Here is a 19,027-nt window from a genome sequence, read left to right on the forward strand (position 1 = left end):
ATTTTCAAATATTTAATTGTTTAAATTGATTTGATATTTAAAAAGAATATATATATTTTTTTTACAAAAAATAATATCATTTGCTTTCCTTTTATTTATTAACTAGCTGATTTTACCCGGCCTTGCTCGGGTTCACAAAAAATCTGAATCGAAATGAGCTGTTTGACTTTTTGAAATATTGAAAGCTTTTTGTTCATCATCATAACAAATTGGACCATGTTTGGCCTTGTGAGCTTTGTAAGTTTTGTTAGTCTTTTTAAAGTTTTAATTGGGATTATTAGCAATATTTATCGTTTTCATATTATTGAATAACTAATAGTTTTAAGGTTTGCTAATAGAAATTTGAAATAATTTCCCATGAATGCTTATCCATTCTATCACGAAAAACATTTCAATCTAAGGTTTGCCAGGTTGCCCGGATTTATCCGGATTTGCTAGAACATTTGAATCAATATTTGAAATAAGTCCGGTCTGGCCCGGTTTCCCGGATTTTGTTGCAAAAAGCCCGAATTTTGCCCGGATTTTTTTCACATCATTTTAAATCGTAACATGAACTGAGATTTTATAATTATTATAATTTTTCATTTTTATTTTCAAAAAAAAGTTTTAAATGGTAAGTTTTAGAAATAATCATGACTCGTGTTTGGAAGCTCGATATACAATTTAAAATCTGCTTATGTGGTTTGTTGAAAAAAATATTGCAAGTATATTTTCGTTATTTTTACTGAATAATTGTGCGGTTTTGACCAACATTTCCCGGATATTTTGAACATTTTGAAATCAAATGCTGGATTTGGCCAGGTTTTACGATAAAATAGGCTGGATTTGTCCGGTCCCGATACCGCAATTCTGGCAACCATATTTTACACCCCCCATTTTTATGGAAGCTTGAATTGAATTGCCATTTTTTTAATCAAATAATAACATTTTTTTATCTTTTCCATGGGTTATCTAGTGAAAATCCCATGGATTAAGCTTGTAAACAAATGTTTACGACTTCTTTTCAAGATCCCTTCGTAGAATGGAACACCCATTTAAGTTTTATTTTGTACTTAGAAATTTCTAAATAGATATCCGCTGAAACCTTATGAAAGACTTCCTCTGCATTTTTTCAATGTGCTTTTTAAGTTTTCTTATAATTGGATGGTAGATTTGAACACATCGATGATCAATATTGAATAGCTTAAAATTAAAAAATTTACAAACGAAGTTGAATTCTACAAAACTAAAAACTTCAGAAAAAATTACTAAAAGTCTCGTGCGTTGGATTTGGTTTTAATTTTTTTTTCATTAAATGGACGTTTAAATGTCTAGTTCCTATTGTATTTTAAATTCATAAACGGCAATCAAAGTGTTGAGATCGCAGCCTTGAACTTACAACCCTCAGTTTTATTAATTGTTTCCCTATGAGGAGTTCCGAATGTATGGAAATGGATCCTAAAAGCTGGAAAATTAGTTTTCAGTCCAAATATTTACTCAACTGAAGAAGTCAATTCATAATGAACATGAACTAATGTATCCATCTTTCACACACTGCATATTCTAGTAGATTCTCAACCACTGTTCTTCTCTATATATTTCCAACAGGCGAGTAGTTTTTTCTATCCTAAATGAAGGCTCATTATTGCAATCAAATGCCTCGCACCGGTAGCACGTGCTTTGAACAGTAGAAGGAAAAAACACCCGCCAAAATTTCTCCTTCCAAATTTTTTATACTCAGCAAGCTTTGATTTGCTTTCCAGTACACGTGAACTTTGGATGGTCGTTTCTAATGCCTGGCCCATGGTGATGGTGAAAACAATCCCGCCAAAGAAAACGAAAATCGGTTGACAAATGGGTGCCATGACTTTTGGTTTGTGGGAATAAAAACTTAAGTTGTATGGGAGGGTCCCTTTTCTTAGGTGGGAGGGGCTCAAAACTATTACCTCGACCTTTCTCATGTCCGTTTACACCACTGTATCAAATTTCAAGCTGATCGGTTAAGCGGTGTGGATTTGTATAAGGTGCATATATATATACAAACATATATAGCCCAACTCATCTTTATATATTAGAAGATAACGAACTTTTTTTAATGTTTTTTATGAGCCGTTTCCTGAGACAATCCCTTTTTTGTTAGAACCGATGTGATGGTATTTTTTTCATCACTTTTATTTCAAAGATTCATGGAGCTTAACCATGGCCATTTTTTCTGAGCCCATTTTCGAAAAGTTTTTTCACATTTTTTTAAAATTTTGTCGTGAAGCCTCACGAGCCTCAATAAACGATGATTTTTTTTATTTGAAGTTCCGTATGAAATCATTGCATTGAGATATTGAGCAAGGTTTCAAAATCATGGAAAATTCATAATTTTACAGATTTTAAACCAGATTTCTCAATGTTACAGTTTACATTTTTGATTCTGGAAATATTTTACAGATTTAATAAATCAATTTAATTTAGATCCCTTGCGGATAGGCTTTTTTGACTGAATCATGAAAATTTCATGACTTTGGTAATGTGAATTGGTAATTTTGAAGTAAATTAAATTGAAGTAAAACGGTAGTTTTGACGAAATTTTAAAGGAAAACTAAACTAAATTGAATCTTCGTTATTTTCAAATCCGAAAGTCAAATCATTACGAGGGGTCTTCAACAAAGTTGTTGAATTGAAAGCGTTGTATCTCTGATCAGGCCCGTGCGAAGAACACGTCCATGGGGGGGGGGGGGGAGGGGGGTCCGAAATTCAAATTTAGCAAAAAATAATAACAATATCAAAAATACACTCTAAATAAGGAAATGGACTGGTAACATCATTTTCTTACTTATAATTATCACACAAACCCAAAAAATAATTAATTTTAAGGAAAAAATAAATTAAAACTTCCAAAACAAATCACTATGAAAGTTTAAAATCGATAATATTTTCGATAAGTCATAAATATTTTTTTCAAGACGATGTTTCTTATTCTGACCTAAAAATTTTCTTCGAAATAATTTCTTAAAAGTCTAATTTTAAAATTTCAGATAAATATTCACAAAAAACATTTTCAGATAAAAAAAAATTGAGTTCTGAAATAAATGTCAGATCAGGTAAAAAATAAACCATGATTAAATGTAAGGAAAACGCTAAAAATTGTTACTTATTAACTATCTTAATTAACATTTCTTATCCTATTTTAACACTAAAGGACTGATTGAAAAATTCCGCTGTTGTGTTCGAATTGAAAAAAATAATAATCGCGATTTGAAATATGAATCTTTTATAAGGAAAAAAATAAAGGTTCACGCTTTTGGAACACCAAAAGTTCAGAATTGAAAATCATAGACAAAATTCAAATAGTTTGACTTTTAAATTCGGTAAATATATTCAACATTGAAGAAAAACTGTGCTATAAAATTCGGTAAATTAATTTGAAAATAAAATCAAAATATGAAGATCAAAAAAGTAATTTTTTTATCATTTAAGAAAGATTTTTTTTTCAATTATTGCGTCTTAATATTATAAAAAATTATTTATAGAATTTAATTGATAACTCAAGGGAGATGCATTCTGTTGCATAGGGTTTAATTATTGATTTGTTAGATTTTGGCGTCTTGAACTCAATTCTTTTGTCAAATTTTGACTATCACACTTAGATTTAGTGATATGGAGTTTTAAAAAGTGTCAGTTTTAGGTGAAATCAATCTTTGATAACTGATGAAATATCAAGCCTACATTTAAGAAAAAAATCTTATTCTGATTTTGTTTACTAAACTACATTCAATAAAGAAATAAAATTTTGATTGTTGATGAAAGTGAAATTCGACAGTTTTTTTTTAAATTTGACAAAATATCATTGAATCAAAGTATTTTTGACATTACTACAGAAAGTTTAGAAAAACATGATTTCATTTTACATATTTGTTAAAACCTGCAAAACGATCAGATCTATGCTTTAAAAATATCCAAAACTTAACTTGGTTTGAAAGTTCTTTCAAAATTCGCGAAATGAGGAAAAGTGAACAAATCGATTACCTCTATAACTTTATTCGCAAAACTCAAAACTACTTGAAGTAAAGTTTTGTAAAAAAAAAGAACTTTCTCAAATAATATTAACTTATTTCCAAAAGTTCTTTCAATAGCAAAACCTGAAAGAAAATTACATATTGATATTTAGGGCACCCAGATTAAGAGTCAAAATTACGTTTTAAATTCATTGCACCTTGTAAAAATGTAGATTTTGTTGACTTGTAAAATATATCAATACTATTCGAAATGTGATGTTATGTGTTGAAATTGGTTTCTTGAAGGATTTTCCATATCAGCATAACATTTGAAATGACATAAACGATTTTTTTTTTCAAATCAAAATTTTCTGTAACTTAGTAGAGGATATTAGATTTTAGATTTGTTTTGATAATTCTGTGGACCATCGTGAGAAATAAACGCCTGTCAAACTTGTCGAAGTATAAAATTGTACACAAATAACACACGACGTATTACAGGACACGACACTTAACGTTTTTACTAACGGAAAAAGGAATTAAATTTACCTTTTTGTCGACCGGTTTCAGGCTCGATATTGCCCATCTACAGGACGATGTTCGACTGACTAGATGAAGGAAAAACACTAATACATGTTCATACTATCCAATAGTATTCGTCGAAGGGTGGTCGGTTTGTTGAAAATTCGGTTTGAGCAGGTTGAAAAGCGGTGATATGATTGGAGCGTCATCCTCGTTCATAAGTGGCCTTTCCGATGTGGTGATAAACATGGATTCCCATGCGTTTAAATGTGACGCTTTGCGTACACATTTTTTGAACTTGACCTTATCCCAATTTATACGGTGATCAAATTCTGACGCGTGGGCAGCTACACTGGATTCGTTGCTCCTGCTGTTATCTACTGCGTTTTTGTGCTCTTTAATTCTGGTTCTAAATTTCCGTCTGGTTTGACCAATATAGACGGCCGGGCAGTTTTCACATGGAATCTCATAAATTCCATATCTCTCTTCCGGTGGCACTTTGTCTTTCAGAGAAGCTGAGCTTTTGAACAACCAGCATAGCTCGATCAAATTCACCGTCGAAAAAGAAGTTGATGAGAAACTTCCTTTCCTTGATCTGTTAAGAGTTTGTCAGCAAAATCCTCCGAAAACATGAAAGGAAAAAGCTCCGTAGCAACGCAACCACATTCAAACCAGAAAGGGACGAATCCCAAAGAGTCAGCCTGCCGTACCACCCTCCACTGACAAATAGTATCCGTAAGATTCTCTCCAAACATGGTCTGAAGGTGGCTTACAAAAGTTCTAACACTTTGAAAGATCGACTGGTTTCTCTAAAAGACAAAGTGCCACCGGAAGAGAGATCTGGAATTTATGAGATTCCATGAGAAAACTGCCCGGCCGTCTATATTGGTCAAACCAGACGGAAATTTAGAACCAGAATTAAAGAGAACAAAAACGCAGTAGATAACAGCAGGAGCAACGAATCCAGTGTAGCTGCCCATGCGTTAGAATTTGATCACCGTATAAATTCGGATAAGGTCAAGTTCAAAAAATGTGTACGCAAAGCGTCACATTTAAACGCATGGGAATCCATGTTTATCACCACATCGGAAAGGCCACTTATGAACGAGGATGACGCTCCAATCATATCACCGCTTTTCAACCTGCTCAAACCGAATTTTCAACAAACCGACCACCCTTCGACGAATACTATTGGATAGTACGAACATGTATTAGTGTTTTTCCTTCATCTAGTCAGTCGGACATCGTCCTGAAGATGGGCAACATCGAGCCCGAAACCGGTCGACAAAAAGGTAAATTTAATTCCTTTTTCCGTTAGTGAAAACGTTAAGTGTCGTGTCCTGTAATACGTCGTGTGTTATTTGTGTAGCATAAGTTTTTACGTTTAGCACAACCATTAAAATCTATATATATAAAAATGAATGTTTGTCTGTCTGTCTGTTCCCTATAGACTCGGAAACTACTGAACCGATCATCGTCAAAACTGGCATCTGAGGGTTTTTGATGCCGGGGATGGTTTCTGTTATAGTCAAAACTCCATCCGACTTAAGGAAGTAGAGGCTTCCATACAAAATTTGTAGTTTTTCGAAACAAATTAAAGTCATGACATCCATTTTCTTGAGATTTTTTTTTCCTTTGGACGGTTTGTTTTTCGTCTCTATGGTCGAGGCGTCGAGAGCCGACGTCGCAAAAGGAAAGTAACCCAGGCATAGCATACTGATCAGTAGGAATATTTTGGCGCGTATTTCTCAACCAAGCATATTTTCTTTGAGGGGTTTGTTTTTCGTCTCCATGGGCGAGCAAACGTCGTTGCAAGAGGATAGTAACCAAAGCACACTGTTCATTGATTGCTGGAAATTTCACAATAAGGTGCCTATTTCTCAAACACGTGGGCGATATGCAACCTAGATGTGTTTTTGTTCTTGCTTATTTGATTTGTACACAGCACATGGTAATAAATGACGCCTAGATGTGACACGGATTGGTATTTTATCAATCGAATCAAAACCAATTGGAAGATTTGCAGAAATACTTCCATATTTAGTTCGTGTTAATGTAGGTAGCATTCGACTTTTCATTTAAGGAACATTAGAACATTCAACTTTTTCTGTTAAACAAGATTAAAAATTATGTTTTCTTCTAGAAATTGTTACTTCGGCCCAAATACACAACTGAAACGAATTTAGAAATGAAAATGGGAGCTTTTTATTTTAAATAATTCTGAAAAAACCATCGTACTTTTTGCTTACATACCAATTCAAGTACGTACTTAACATGAAAAGTGTTTTTGTGTTACATGGCTGCATAAAAGAGACTTTTGATCCGCTTCGTTTTTGAAAAGCGAGACTTTAGAACTGATATTCAACTGTACGCTAAATTTATAAGAGAAATTTTAAGTTTACCCTTAAAGTGTTAAAAACAATATTCCCTTCTGTCAACTTACACGGTGGGGCAAGGGCAAACGTCGAACTTTTAAGAAATTCATCTTCAAAATGATTCAATATGTTGGAAAGACCAGAAGAGGTATTCCGAATGTTGAAACTGCAGCGGATATTGAAAATTCTTAAATGTCTTTGTAAATGAAAGTCATTCCCTTTGAACAGCATTCGTTAAAAGTGGAGTCACAAACATAAATTTATATTGCAGGAATACTGCAGATATATCAGTGAAACTTGATAGAACAAAAAACAGGAATTCGTATTAAATCCATTTTAAAGCCATTACTCTGACGCATCTGTAAATAAGCTTTGCATTGACACTTGCCCCAATATACGGGACAAATGTAAACTTAGAAATTTGTTTTTGCCTACATTTTTGAATATTTGACTTTCAAAGAGAAAATAAAAAAAAGCTGAGAACTTATTTAGTGATGCAAATGATATTTTTTTAAATATTTATATGTTTACCGTAGTAAATTTATTTAAAAAAAAATGAAATTTGGACTGTATTTAATACATAACTTATTTAATATATTTTTCATTACCATGATAAGTGCTGTATCGAGCCGGTTAAATTTGCTTACCTTCTTCAAGCAATGGGGGACAAAATTGAAAAAGATGGGAGAACTCCCATGTAAATTTAAGATAAAGAGCTTTTCAAAGAAGGGGCCATAATTAAAAAGGTTTTTTTGAGTACAGACTCTGTACCTACTCTATACTACAGAGTACAAATTTCAGATCTTGAAAAACGAGTTTAGAGATCAAGTTTCAGTAAATAATATATACCATCTTTGAATTGCTATTCAGAACTGCAGCTGCAGCTCTCATTTCAAAGTTGTTGGTTCTGAAGTATGATGAGGTTTGATTTATAAAAATGCTCTCTAAAATCTAAATTTTAATAAATTTTTACAAATTACTTTTATTTCCGGAAGGTGTAGCAAAGCACAACGGGTCAGCTAGTGTGTCTATAAAATTGTATTTGATGAATTAATTTTGAAGTCTTAATGGTTCGTTTCAAAATCTATTCTTGTTTAGTTACACTTCCTTATAAAAATTCATTCTAAAGAGAGGGCAGGGTTTTTGTAAACATACAAATATGTCAAATTTAAAGTTTTAATACAAAAGGTTGATAGAATTGCAAATCAAAGTTTACAATTCAAAATCAGTATCAATTTGTGAACGTTGTATTGTGTCGTAAAATGAAATTTTTCAAACCTATGAAGGTTTAAGATTTAATTCTGCCGGAGGCGAGCAAAATTTCAGACTAGCTTGATAACATTTATTTTTAAACACCTTTTAAGATCAAGTAATTTCCCGATACTACGGTGGAATTTTACTTGGAAAAAATCTCTATGGGGGGGGGGGGTTAAACCCCTTAAACCCCCCCCCCCCCCCCCGTTCGCACGGCCTTAGACTTTGATACAAGTATATCTGGGAAAAATCTGAGTCCTTGATTGAATGAAGGGTAGTTAATGGATTGAAAATCAGCTTTTGGTTTTAATGTAGGTTTATTGATTTATCAGTTATGAAAGATCGATTGTACCCAAAACTGATCGATTTCCAACCCGCCAAATCACCGAAACTAGTAGTGATAGGTGAAACCTGTGAAATGTTTTGAATTGAGGACGCTAAAATCTTACAAAATCAGCTATTGAAACATAGGCAACAATGCTGTTCCTCTGTGTAAACGTTACAAACTTTTTAGATGAATCACAGAATTACAGATATCGTTTCGCTGAGTCATGTCGATAAGAAATCCATCGTTCACCAAGTCTTTATTATAAAACTTTCCTTATTTCCGGCAATAATCAAGAAAAAAAATACTTAACTCAATCATACAATTTGAACTTTGCTTGAATTTTACTAAATTTTACGTTTTTCCTATAAATAATGTTGCATTAGACTGAGTCGATTTGGGGTCATTTTTGAATTTCTCAAACCCTGGGGTCTTAAAAGCTTCGTCTTGGTCCAAAACTCATCCATGATTTTTTGCAGAATTTTTAAGTAACGTTTACATGAGTAAATTTAAACTTTTAGGTTTGTATGGGAAATTTGAATATTTTGTACTGAAAAATCGACATAGTTTTTGTTTCTTCTGTGGAGCCGAGCCAGCTGACGGCTTTTGTGCCAATTTATAAAATTCCTAAGGGAAATTTTTCGCTGAACAACTTTGTCGAAAATCGTAACTTCGTATCTTATAAGGCAAAAAAGTTATTAGCAGTTCAATAGGGGTATGTCTTTTCGCATTGATAAACCATAAATTCGATTGACACCACTGCTGGAGCCTCGCGACATATAGCATGAAAAGTAGTCATGCAGTACCTCGATAGGCTGATAGCGTCAGCTGGCTCGGCTCCACAGAAGAAACAAAAACGATGTTGATTTTTCAGTACAAAATGTTCAATTTTCCCATACAAACCTAAAAGTTCAAATTTACTCATGTAAACGTTACTTAAAAATTCTGCAAAAAATCATGGATGAGTTTTGGACCAAGACGAAGCTTTTAAGACCCCAGGGTTTGGGAAATTCAAAAATGACCACAAATCGACTCAGTCTAATGTTGCATCTATGCTCGCTCATCCCTGTCATATGACGTTTCTCTCGCAAGCCTTCCAATTACACGCGTAGGATGAGTTCCTCATTTCTGAGTTGAAAACCATTAACACAGTAAATTAGGAGAGATTTTTTTATAAAATAAATAAGGGATAGGTTGAGAATGTTCGGTGGAACGATACCATGAGTTAAAGGCGAAATTTGTTTTCTGACGCCATCTTGAAACCAAGATGGCGGCTTCCGCTGGACTTTAAACTGGTGTGAAAGACTGAAAATCACATTAAACTCCCACAATATTTGCAGTAGGTGAAAGGGCTCAATAAAAAGAAGTCAAATTTCACTATCTGACACCATTTTGTAATCTAATATGGCGGCTTCTGCTAAATTTTTAAGTTTTTTAAACGACAAAAATTCGCATAAAGCCCCATATGGGTATTGGGTGAAAGAGTTAAACTAAGAGAAGTTGTTTTTTTAAATGAAGTTGAATTTCTTTTTCTGAAGCCATCTTGAAACCCAGGAAAAAGACGCTATTCATTGACTACGCTGAGTCTCTCTGCCTAATGAAGCACCAGGATGGCATTGGTAAGAAATAAAATCAAATGAAAAAATCTGATAGCTTTTTTTTTAAACTGCGACCCAGAGACTGACGAACAAAAAGATGATATATGATCGCTCAGATAAGCTCCCTTTAACTAAAAAGAAAATCAAAATGGACTAATGAAAATAAAAAAAAATAAAAATGAAAAATTAGATTTTTTCATGCTGAAATAATGCAAAAAAAAATAATTTTAATTTTTTTTTGTTTGTTTGTTTTTTTTTTTTTCTTTAAACTGAGACCCACAGATGGATCTTGACTCAAACATTCAGTCAGCGAAACTTTTTTTTGTAGAGAAATGAATCCAACTTTGTTAGAAGAAATTTCAGGAACTAGATAAGAGAAAATCGATGTTGAAAAATGCAAATCTTGCCGTGCCGTATAATATTCATACGCCAGGTTGGTCTCCTGTAGTAGAATGTTAATACATGGGCCCCGGAGAGGCGCATGATGTGGGTTCAAGTCCTACCAGGAGACAAGGCGAATTTTTTCGCATGTTTTTCAACATTAATTTTCATCTTGTCTAATCCCTGAAATTTCATCTAACACAGTTGGATTCATTTCTCTACAAATAAGTTTCGCTGACTGAATGTTTGAGTCAAGATCCATCTGTGGGTCTCAGTTTAAAGAAAAAAAAAAAACGAACAAACAAAAAAAAAAATTTAAATAAATTTTTTTGCATTATTTCAGCATGAAAAAATCTAATTTTCATTTTTATTTTTTAATTTCCATTAGTCCATTTTGATTTTCTTTTCAGTCAATGTAGTTTTGTTTCTGAGTTAAAGGGAGCTTATCTGAGCGATCATATATCATCTTTTTGTTCGTCAGCACTGCAAGTTTTCCCTTGTAGGGCGGACCACGCTTGGCCTACTAATGTGTGGTGGTAGATGCAACTCTATCTGTATATACCACTTCATAGTAGTAGGCCAGTGAGGAACAAAAATTTGATATGCGATGATAATGCTTCTAAATAAATTCTACCCGCTCATTTTCACCATCTTTCATCTAATCTTCTATCCATCTATATAAAAATTTCAAAATCTTTAGATATCCCTACTAAAAAGGAAATCACTTTTCACCGCTAAGGCCGATTATTAAAGTAACATACAAACATTACGGTGATTAATCTCTTTATAAAAATAAAAGAATTTAAGTAATTTAAAATCGTAAGCATTTGTAGAAAACAGTTTTCTTCAACGAGTACACTTTTTACACAAAATTTACGAGGAATACATAACATATTTATCAGCCAATCGCTTGGGTGGGGCATAATAGAGCTGTTCCCCCAAATCACTGAAAATCTAACGAAAGTTCCAGTATTTAATATAAGGGCTAAACTAGAAGAAATCGAATCTCGCTATCTGCCACCAGCTTTAAATTTATTTGAGGGGTGCTTGGGATGGGTCATTCACATGAACTCTTCGAGAAAGCTACAGAGGAGCGCTGATAAGACTCAAACCCGCAATCTTCGTTTTGTAAACTTGGATTTTCTGTACATGCAAACAGTACAGAATATATAAAAAATATACAGCAATAGTATTTAAAACCATTAAAACATGAACTGTAAACTTGCATTATCCACGTAATGGTTTCTTCTCAATTGCCATAGCGATCGCCGACCGTTTAATTGATTGTATACACGTCATGCCATCAACCGGCTGGCCATGCGATTCCCTACTTCCGGCCTCTGTGACACAAAACATCCCGGTCGGATCGATTCGAAAAACCACCTCCTCTACAGGCAGAGACCCAATATGTATGCCATTGGACTTCAGTCGAACGGAAACCAATTCCGAAAACCATCGGAATTTGCGGTATTTGTCGTTCACTTCTGTCACACGGCTCTCAGATCCTGGGCAAATGCGGGTCCAGGAGACCAATCGATTCCGATTACGATGTGTCACTTTCCGGTAGGACGAATCCGGGATGTACCAGGATACAGTCAGGATTTTTTTGTTTTGGTTTTATGTTCCCAGTTTAACCACACCGGCAGGAAAGGCAGGCAGCGATTGAGCGATTCACAACGCTCCATTTAGTTGCGACTATTTGAAACATTTAAATAAAAATGCCGTCAATCTGCGACGACGACGACGATGGCGAATGCCGAAGCGATTCACATTCATTTCTTGGCTATGCAAATCGAGAGTTGCTGGTGGTTGCCTTGGCTTATCTGTGGGCTTGGTTTTTTTATCTGTTCCCTTTTTTTTCTCTTCTTTTCCACAGCAAATCAAACAACTCCAGGATCTGGTCCAGGCGGCAGCTCTCAACCGGGAAACGACAATGGCCGCCCCGATATCGTCGTCCTCCTCGATGTCCTCTCCTTCGGGTTCGTCGCCGGGCTCGTCTTCCAAGGTCTCAATGGCCGCGGCCACAACCGTCACGCATCAGCTCAACTCGTTCTATCTCTACACCGAATCCGTCAAAGGGCTGCCGTTCAATCTGCAAATCTACGGGTAGGTTGCTTGCTTGCTTGCTCTCTTGCGTTGCGGTGTGATGTTTAGTTTACAGTTGGAACTTTTTTCATCTTGGTTTGAGCTTTCGTGATGAAGATTAGACTCGGTTGAGCATACGTTTTTTTCTAAGCGAAGTAAAAAACATATTAGGAAAAATACCTAGATTTCCACAGTCTTTAGTTGTTTTGCCTCTAACACCACATAGGTAATCAAATCTTTTGACTAAAGTCATATCAAATATAATTGGTTCTATGAATCAGCATTTTTTGTTTATTCTCTTCATCATCATAGATATATTTTTCTTTCTTATTTAACTTAACGATAAAATGTTTGATTTTTTGGTAATTCCGATTTGATATTTATCATTAATTTCTAAGTTTTACTCATATTTTTTGAAGATTACATCTTAACACTTTATTAAAACATCAGAATATTTCATTCGTTATAATGGAAAAGAACAGTAATTAAAAGAAGAAAAAAACCAATTAAAGGTTGCTGGTTCGAGTATTGTTTAATGAAGCAAAAGTGCCTATCTTAATGGATTGTTGAAAAGATCATCATTCATCAATCAACAAAAACAACAAACGTGGAGCTGAATACGTGAAATGCTATTTAACCGGTCAATCTCATCGAAAAAGTCAAACAAATGGGAGAAAAACATGCCCAACTGCACCCAGTCGACTTTTGCTCGGTTTGATTTATTGAAATTTAATTAACTAAACCATGGGTCTGTTCTGACTTTGTTCCGATGAGACAATGGTATTGTGTATTTTTATTCATGCTTTTTCTCTTCCTCCCATATCGCCCACCCACGGAAACAAAACCCCTGGCAGAGATCAACTGTATTCGGATCAGCTGTACATGGAAATGGACGTGACGAACTCGCTGCTGGACATTGTTTCGAACGGAACCGTCCTGGTGACTGTCATTTCCTACAAAAATCTGACCGCCTTCCTGCCCCGGTTCTATTTCGCCAAAAACAGGTATGTAAAGGTATTGATTCCGGCTGATCGGCTGCTGGAGAATTCATTCAATCGAAGAGAACAATGGCAGTGAATTTTCCACTCCATATATGAGACGTTAAAATTTTTCGGTTCACCATATTTGACTCCAACTTGTTCCGTTCTATTTTCATTGAAGAATCCATGAAAACTGGAGCAGACGATAGATAACTTTAAGATTTTGGTTGAGTTCATATGTTGTTTAAAATGAATTTAAATATTCAATTTTTTAGTGCTCACGGTACAGGCAAAACATTAGTTATCTTGAGATTAATTTTCTTTAGATTTATTATCAAATTTGACTTTATCCCCTGAAAGTTAGTAAGTCGATGATTTATTCACTGTTTTATGGGTAAATACTCAATATTGATTGAAAATTTGCAATCTATCTAAGAATAAGCTAAGTTCCGTTATTATTTTATAAGAAAGCTTATAGTTTGAAACCTTTTTCAGTATAAACATACTAACTCAGCTGAGCTCTTGATATTATATCTATATATATAAAAAGGAATCTATATATATAAAAAGGAATTTCTGTATGTTTGTTTGTTTGTTTGTTTGTTTGTTTGTTTGTTTGTTTGTTTGTTTGTTTGTTTGTTTGTTTGTTCTCTATAGACTCAGCCGTCTTAAGAGCTAGAGGTCTGAAATTTGGCATGGATGCTCATTAGGACCAGGAATGATGAAAAATGTTTTCAGATTTTCGGATGACCCCTTCTGAAGAGGGTCGTCCATACAAGACAAATATTGTTTTCGCGATATTGACGTTATTTTTCGTCGGATTGTGTTGAAAAATTGCACATGATTGTTTTGAAAGACGAACAATCGATTTCAGGTATCAAATTTTGTGTAAGGGGTCGACCAAAGGGGTCGTACATATTAACTGTTCGCTGTTGATGCGATATTGACGTTATTATACATCGTATTTAGATGAAAATTTGTTCACGATAGTTTTGAGTGACGTGCAATCGGTTTGAGGTATCAAATTCAGTGTAAGGGGCCGACAAAAGGGGTCGTCCATATTAAATTTGCAGTATCTTAGTGATATTGACGTTTTTATACATCGGATTGGGATGAGAATTTGCACATAGGAGTTATAAGGTACAAACAACAGATTTCACTTATCCAAACTTAAATCAGTGGTTGGCCAAAGGGGTCGTCCATATTAACTATTCACTGTTCATGGGATATTGTCGTTATTATACATCGGATTCATACGCAAATTGGTACACGAGAGTTTTGAGAGACGAGCAATGGATTTCAGGTACTAAATTTAGCGTAAGGGGCCGGCAAAGGGGGTCGTCCATAATAACCTTTCAATATTTTTACAATATTGTCGTTATTTGACATCGGATTGGGATGAAAATTTGCACACGGTAGTTTTCAGGGACGAGCAATCGATTTCCGATGTCAAATGTTTTGCCTGGGGTCGACGAAAGGGGTTCGTCTATATAAATTATTTTTTCACTGTGTTTAGCAATATTGGTGTTTTTATACAATGAATTCTATGAAAATTTTCATACGGGAGTTTTGAGGGAACAGCAATCGATTTCAGATATCAAATATTGTATTAGAGGCCACCGAAAACGGTTTAGCTTTGTGGCAATTATTGCGTTGTTATGAAACGATAGAGTTGAAATTCATACACGGGTTTTTTGGCACGGTCAATTGAATCCTGATTTCAAATTTAGTAGCAGACGACAGACAAAGTGATCGTCCAATATTTTTGCAATTATTACTTAACAATGACTTCAGAAGTGCATTTGGAAAATGCTTGCAAATGACTTTCATACAAACTGTTCATATTCCAAGTTGAAAGCGAAACGGAGTTCGTATCAGCTAGTTTGTAATAAACGGGTATTTTAGATTATTTAAAATTATTTTTAATTGATGAAATTATGTAGGGGAAAGAGGGGTAACGTGGGCCACTCCAAATATCTCAGCAGTGTGTTGAGATAAAAATCCCAATCCAACTGTCATCGTCGTCGTTTTGCGTAAGCATGTTTGTCTATATGTTGTGGACTTATGTACGCATCATATGCTTATTTTATTAAACTGGCCTAGAAAAATGTACTTAAATAATTAAACAAGCACCCGAAAAATTGCATCCGTGGGAGACCTAAAGTACATAACGAAAATATGCTCATACGCTTATGATCTTAGTTTTGTCATGTTCTTTCACGTGGAAAAGGAATTTTTGATAAATCATCCATAAGTTACACAAACGCAACCAATTTGTTAATCATAGCTTGTGGGGAATCCTGGGCCCCATTTTTTGGGGTATCTAGGGCCACCTATATTTTGGTGTTTTTATACACATTCAAAACTTGAAATACGTAATAACTATATGTCAAGTTTTCTTATGCCAAATTTAGAGTTATGGAAATTTTTTTGTCCATCTTCTCCAATGCGATAGATGAACATATGGAATTTTGCCGAAACGTTCGCGAGCCAGGTTTTAGGAACTATTCGATCATACACTACTCTCTTATTTGTTTCCTCATCTGAAATTGCTTTTATATTACTAAATGAGTTATGAAATTTCAGTTTTGGGTTAACTCATAAACTTTGCACGTTATCTAGTCAATTTGGACTTGGTGGCCCACGTTTCCCCACATTTTTTTCGAAATCCAAAAAAAAAAATGGTTTTTCAAACAGTCAGAGCTCGGGAAATTAAAATATTTAAAACATAATAAAAAAATGCCTAATGATACTTCAAAAATGTAGAAAACCTTTCCATTTTATTTCTTTCTATCTTTTATAACAAAGATGTTATGATACAAAGAAAAAAAAAAGTGGCCCATGATATCCCACTCTGCCCTACTTATGTTATGTATGTTTTAAAAAAAGTTGTGTGTTTGAGCAATTAAAACAACTTGATGTAATACATACATTCACTTGAAGTTATTTATAGAAAGTTGTTTATCATATTCAGAAAATTTCTAAGAGAATGTTGAAAATGCTTATGACTTTTAATTTTTCTACCGATCACTTTATAGAAATTGAAGACTGAGCAAATCAGGACCAATTTTTTTTTTCAAAACTTAGTAAAAATTTGAGCAAATTATTTGGATTTTTTTAATATAATCCGGAAAAACTAGGCAGATTTCAATGATAAAAATAAAGAACGAAGTAAAAAAATACAATCAATTTAATAATTTCAATCGAAACACGTCAGGTTAAAAAAAACTAGCCCAACTTGAGTTTTCTGTTTTTTTTCCTATGTATAAATCCAGCAAAATACGTAATTGTTTTTACAATATTATGACAATCAGCCAGACCGTTTTTTGCATTACTTGTTCACTTTACTTTGAAAACCCGTGTATGCCAGAAAAAATCTGGAAAATCTTGAATGTCTACCCACAACGAATAATACTTAACGTTCTTTTATTTATGGAATAAGGAGTACCCAGCAAATGAAGCATCACGTTGTTAATATAAAAAAAAATCAACAGAATAAAAATTTTACGGCTTTAACGCGACTGAATTCACTATTTATTAGCTTTTTCGAGATCTGAACAAATTAAAGTATCGCAAAGTGGGGGTAATAATGAACAAAATTAGTTGTTCAAATTCTGAAAAGTAACCAAAAATAAATGACAGGTTCCTTTCTTCATATTTACATTTTTTTTCTGGTTTTTAAGTTGCAGTATGTCAGCGTAAAACACTTGTTCATATTGACTCCGTTCGATCATAACGATCCCCTTCTCTATGGGTCATTACGAAAATTGTTACAATTTTTGTTATGTGATAAATTTTGATATTGGCTCTATTCCTAGATTGAAACCACATCTACAGAATGCATTGTAGTGAGATTTGTTGATTTTTAAAGTTTACTGTTTAGAAGTTATGGGTTATTTTCAGTTTTATATAGGTGCAAGACATCTTTTCATATAATCACAGATCCACAATTCCAAAACATTCATGAAGTAATGTGAATAGACTTATTTTCAAGGTTTTAATGGTTATTGTAATTTTGACTGTAAAAAGGTAATTTTAATCATCAATCAATGCTCATCAACAGGTGTTCATAGTTACCTCGCATCTTGAAAAATATGGGGTAAATATGAACGTGAACAAAAATTTCAAGTGAATGTGAAAAATTCATGTGAAAACTTTTGACACAACTCGAACAACACACGAGTTCCATACTTCGTTAAAAGTTTCGCATGGAACTTGAAAATTCGTTAGAAGTTCCGCATATTACTAAAAAAATCGTTAGAAGTTCTTTAGTAAGCATGACAGTTAAATATTATTTTGAGAACCAAAAATTAACAAGTTCAGAATTTTAAAAAATCATTTAAACTTTTTGATTTATTCATTCAAAACTTATTCAATTATATGCTCCATGGTTTCACTTACATTTGTAAATACTATGAAGGTGTTTTTTATCCTTTATGATCAAGAAAACTCGTTCAAACCGTCGAAATAGAGACGATTAATGCTAACCCAATTCATCAAATTCTAAACAAAGACGAAATCGGTTTTTAAATCAAATTTAAAGTATTCTTATAAAATTTTGCAACCATGTTTCACGTTCATGGGAGCCCAGTACTGGTTTAAAAAATAAGAAATATTCAATATTCCCCTTAACAGAAAACCCCGTTTTACGGTATTTATAATTATTAGTTTAAAATCCAAACTTTCGAAAATAAGTCCTGGAAGTATTTTTTGTTTTCTTTTTAAGCTTTAAGAAATAAATGGGAATTTTGATGGATTCATTCATACTCATCTATTTGCTGATATAAGTAAGTTATTAACTTATTCTGATTTATCTTAATTATACCCATTTTAAGCATTGTTAAAAATGTATAAAATATTCAGAAATAAAAGGTAGAGGTTAAGTTTACGGTTCAAATTAAATTAATTTTATACTCTTGTAAACTCGATTCTAATTAAAGATTTTAGTTTTAAACTTTAGTTGTGAAGAATCTGCAATATAAATGATGTTACACAAACAAAAAACAAATTTAAATAATTTTCCAGCTGAATTTTCACCGGAAGATTGAATATAAGTTCTTATATCAACGAAAAATATTATTAATAATTTATTTCATTAGGCTGGAGCAAATTTGAAATCATTCTTTTGTCACTTGGAGTTGAAACATCACGGGTGGGGGGGGGGTCGATAAAAAAATTATCAAATTTTTCAATAAATCAGAACAAATTGGACAATATCTTGCATGCAACAAACATGCATACAACCTACATCACACAACATAAAAAAATGTAGTTATTTAAGATAAAAAAAAAATTTGAAAAAAATTCGAATATCAAGCTGATACACTTATTTATCTCTGCAGTTTGACTTTCGCTCTACCAATTGTTTGAATTTTCAAAAAAAATTTCAAATTTTTCAACAAAATACCTTAAACTGTATTTATTTCCTCTTTCTGCATTTTCGGAGAAATCGAAGGAGGGGTGACAGAAGAAAAAATTGAAATTTGTTCCGGCCTTATTTAAATCCTATGAATATTAAAAAACAATTTTCAAACTGCGACCC

General features: G+C 33.4%; 1 protein-coding gene across 1 annotated transcript in view; it reads left to right on the plus strand.

Moving 5' to 3' along the window:
- Positions 1-19,027, plus strand: part of LOC129748374 (uncharacterized) — an 814,549-nt gene that overhangs the window by 570,014 nt on the left and 225,508 nt on the right. Inside the window, exons 5-6 of the mRNA XM_055742976.1 lie at positions 12,297-12,526; positions 13,360-13,509. Coding sequence (XP_055598951.1) covers positions 12,297-12,526; positions 13,360-13,509 — 380 coding nt within the window. The remainder of the gene's footprint in view (positions 1-12,296; positions 12,527-13,359; positions 13,510-19,027) is intronic.

This window comes from Uranotaenia lowii, chromosome 2, assembly GCF_029784155.1.
Source record: "Uranotaenia lowii strain MFRU-FL chromosome 2, ASM2978415v1, whole genome shotgun sequence".
Lineage (NCBI taxonomy): Eukaryota > Metazoa > Arthropoda > Insecta > Diptera > Culicidae > Uranotaenia > Uranotaenia lowii.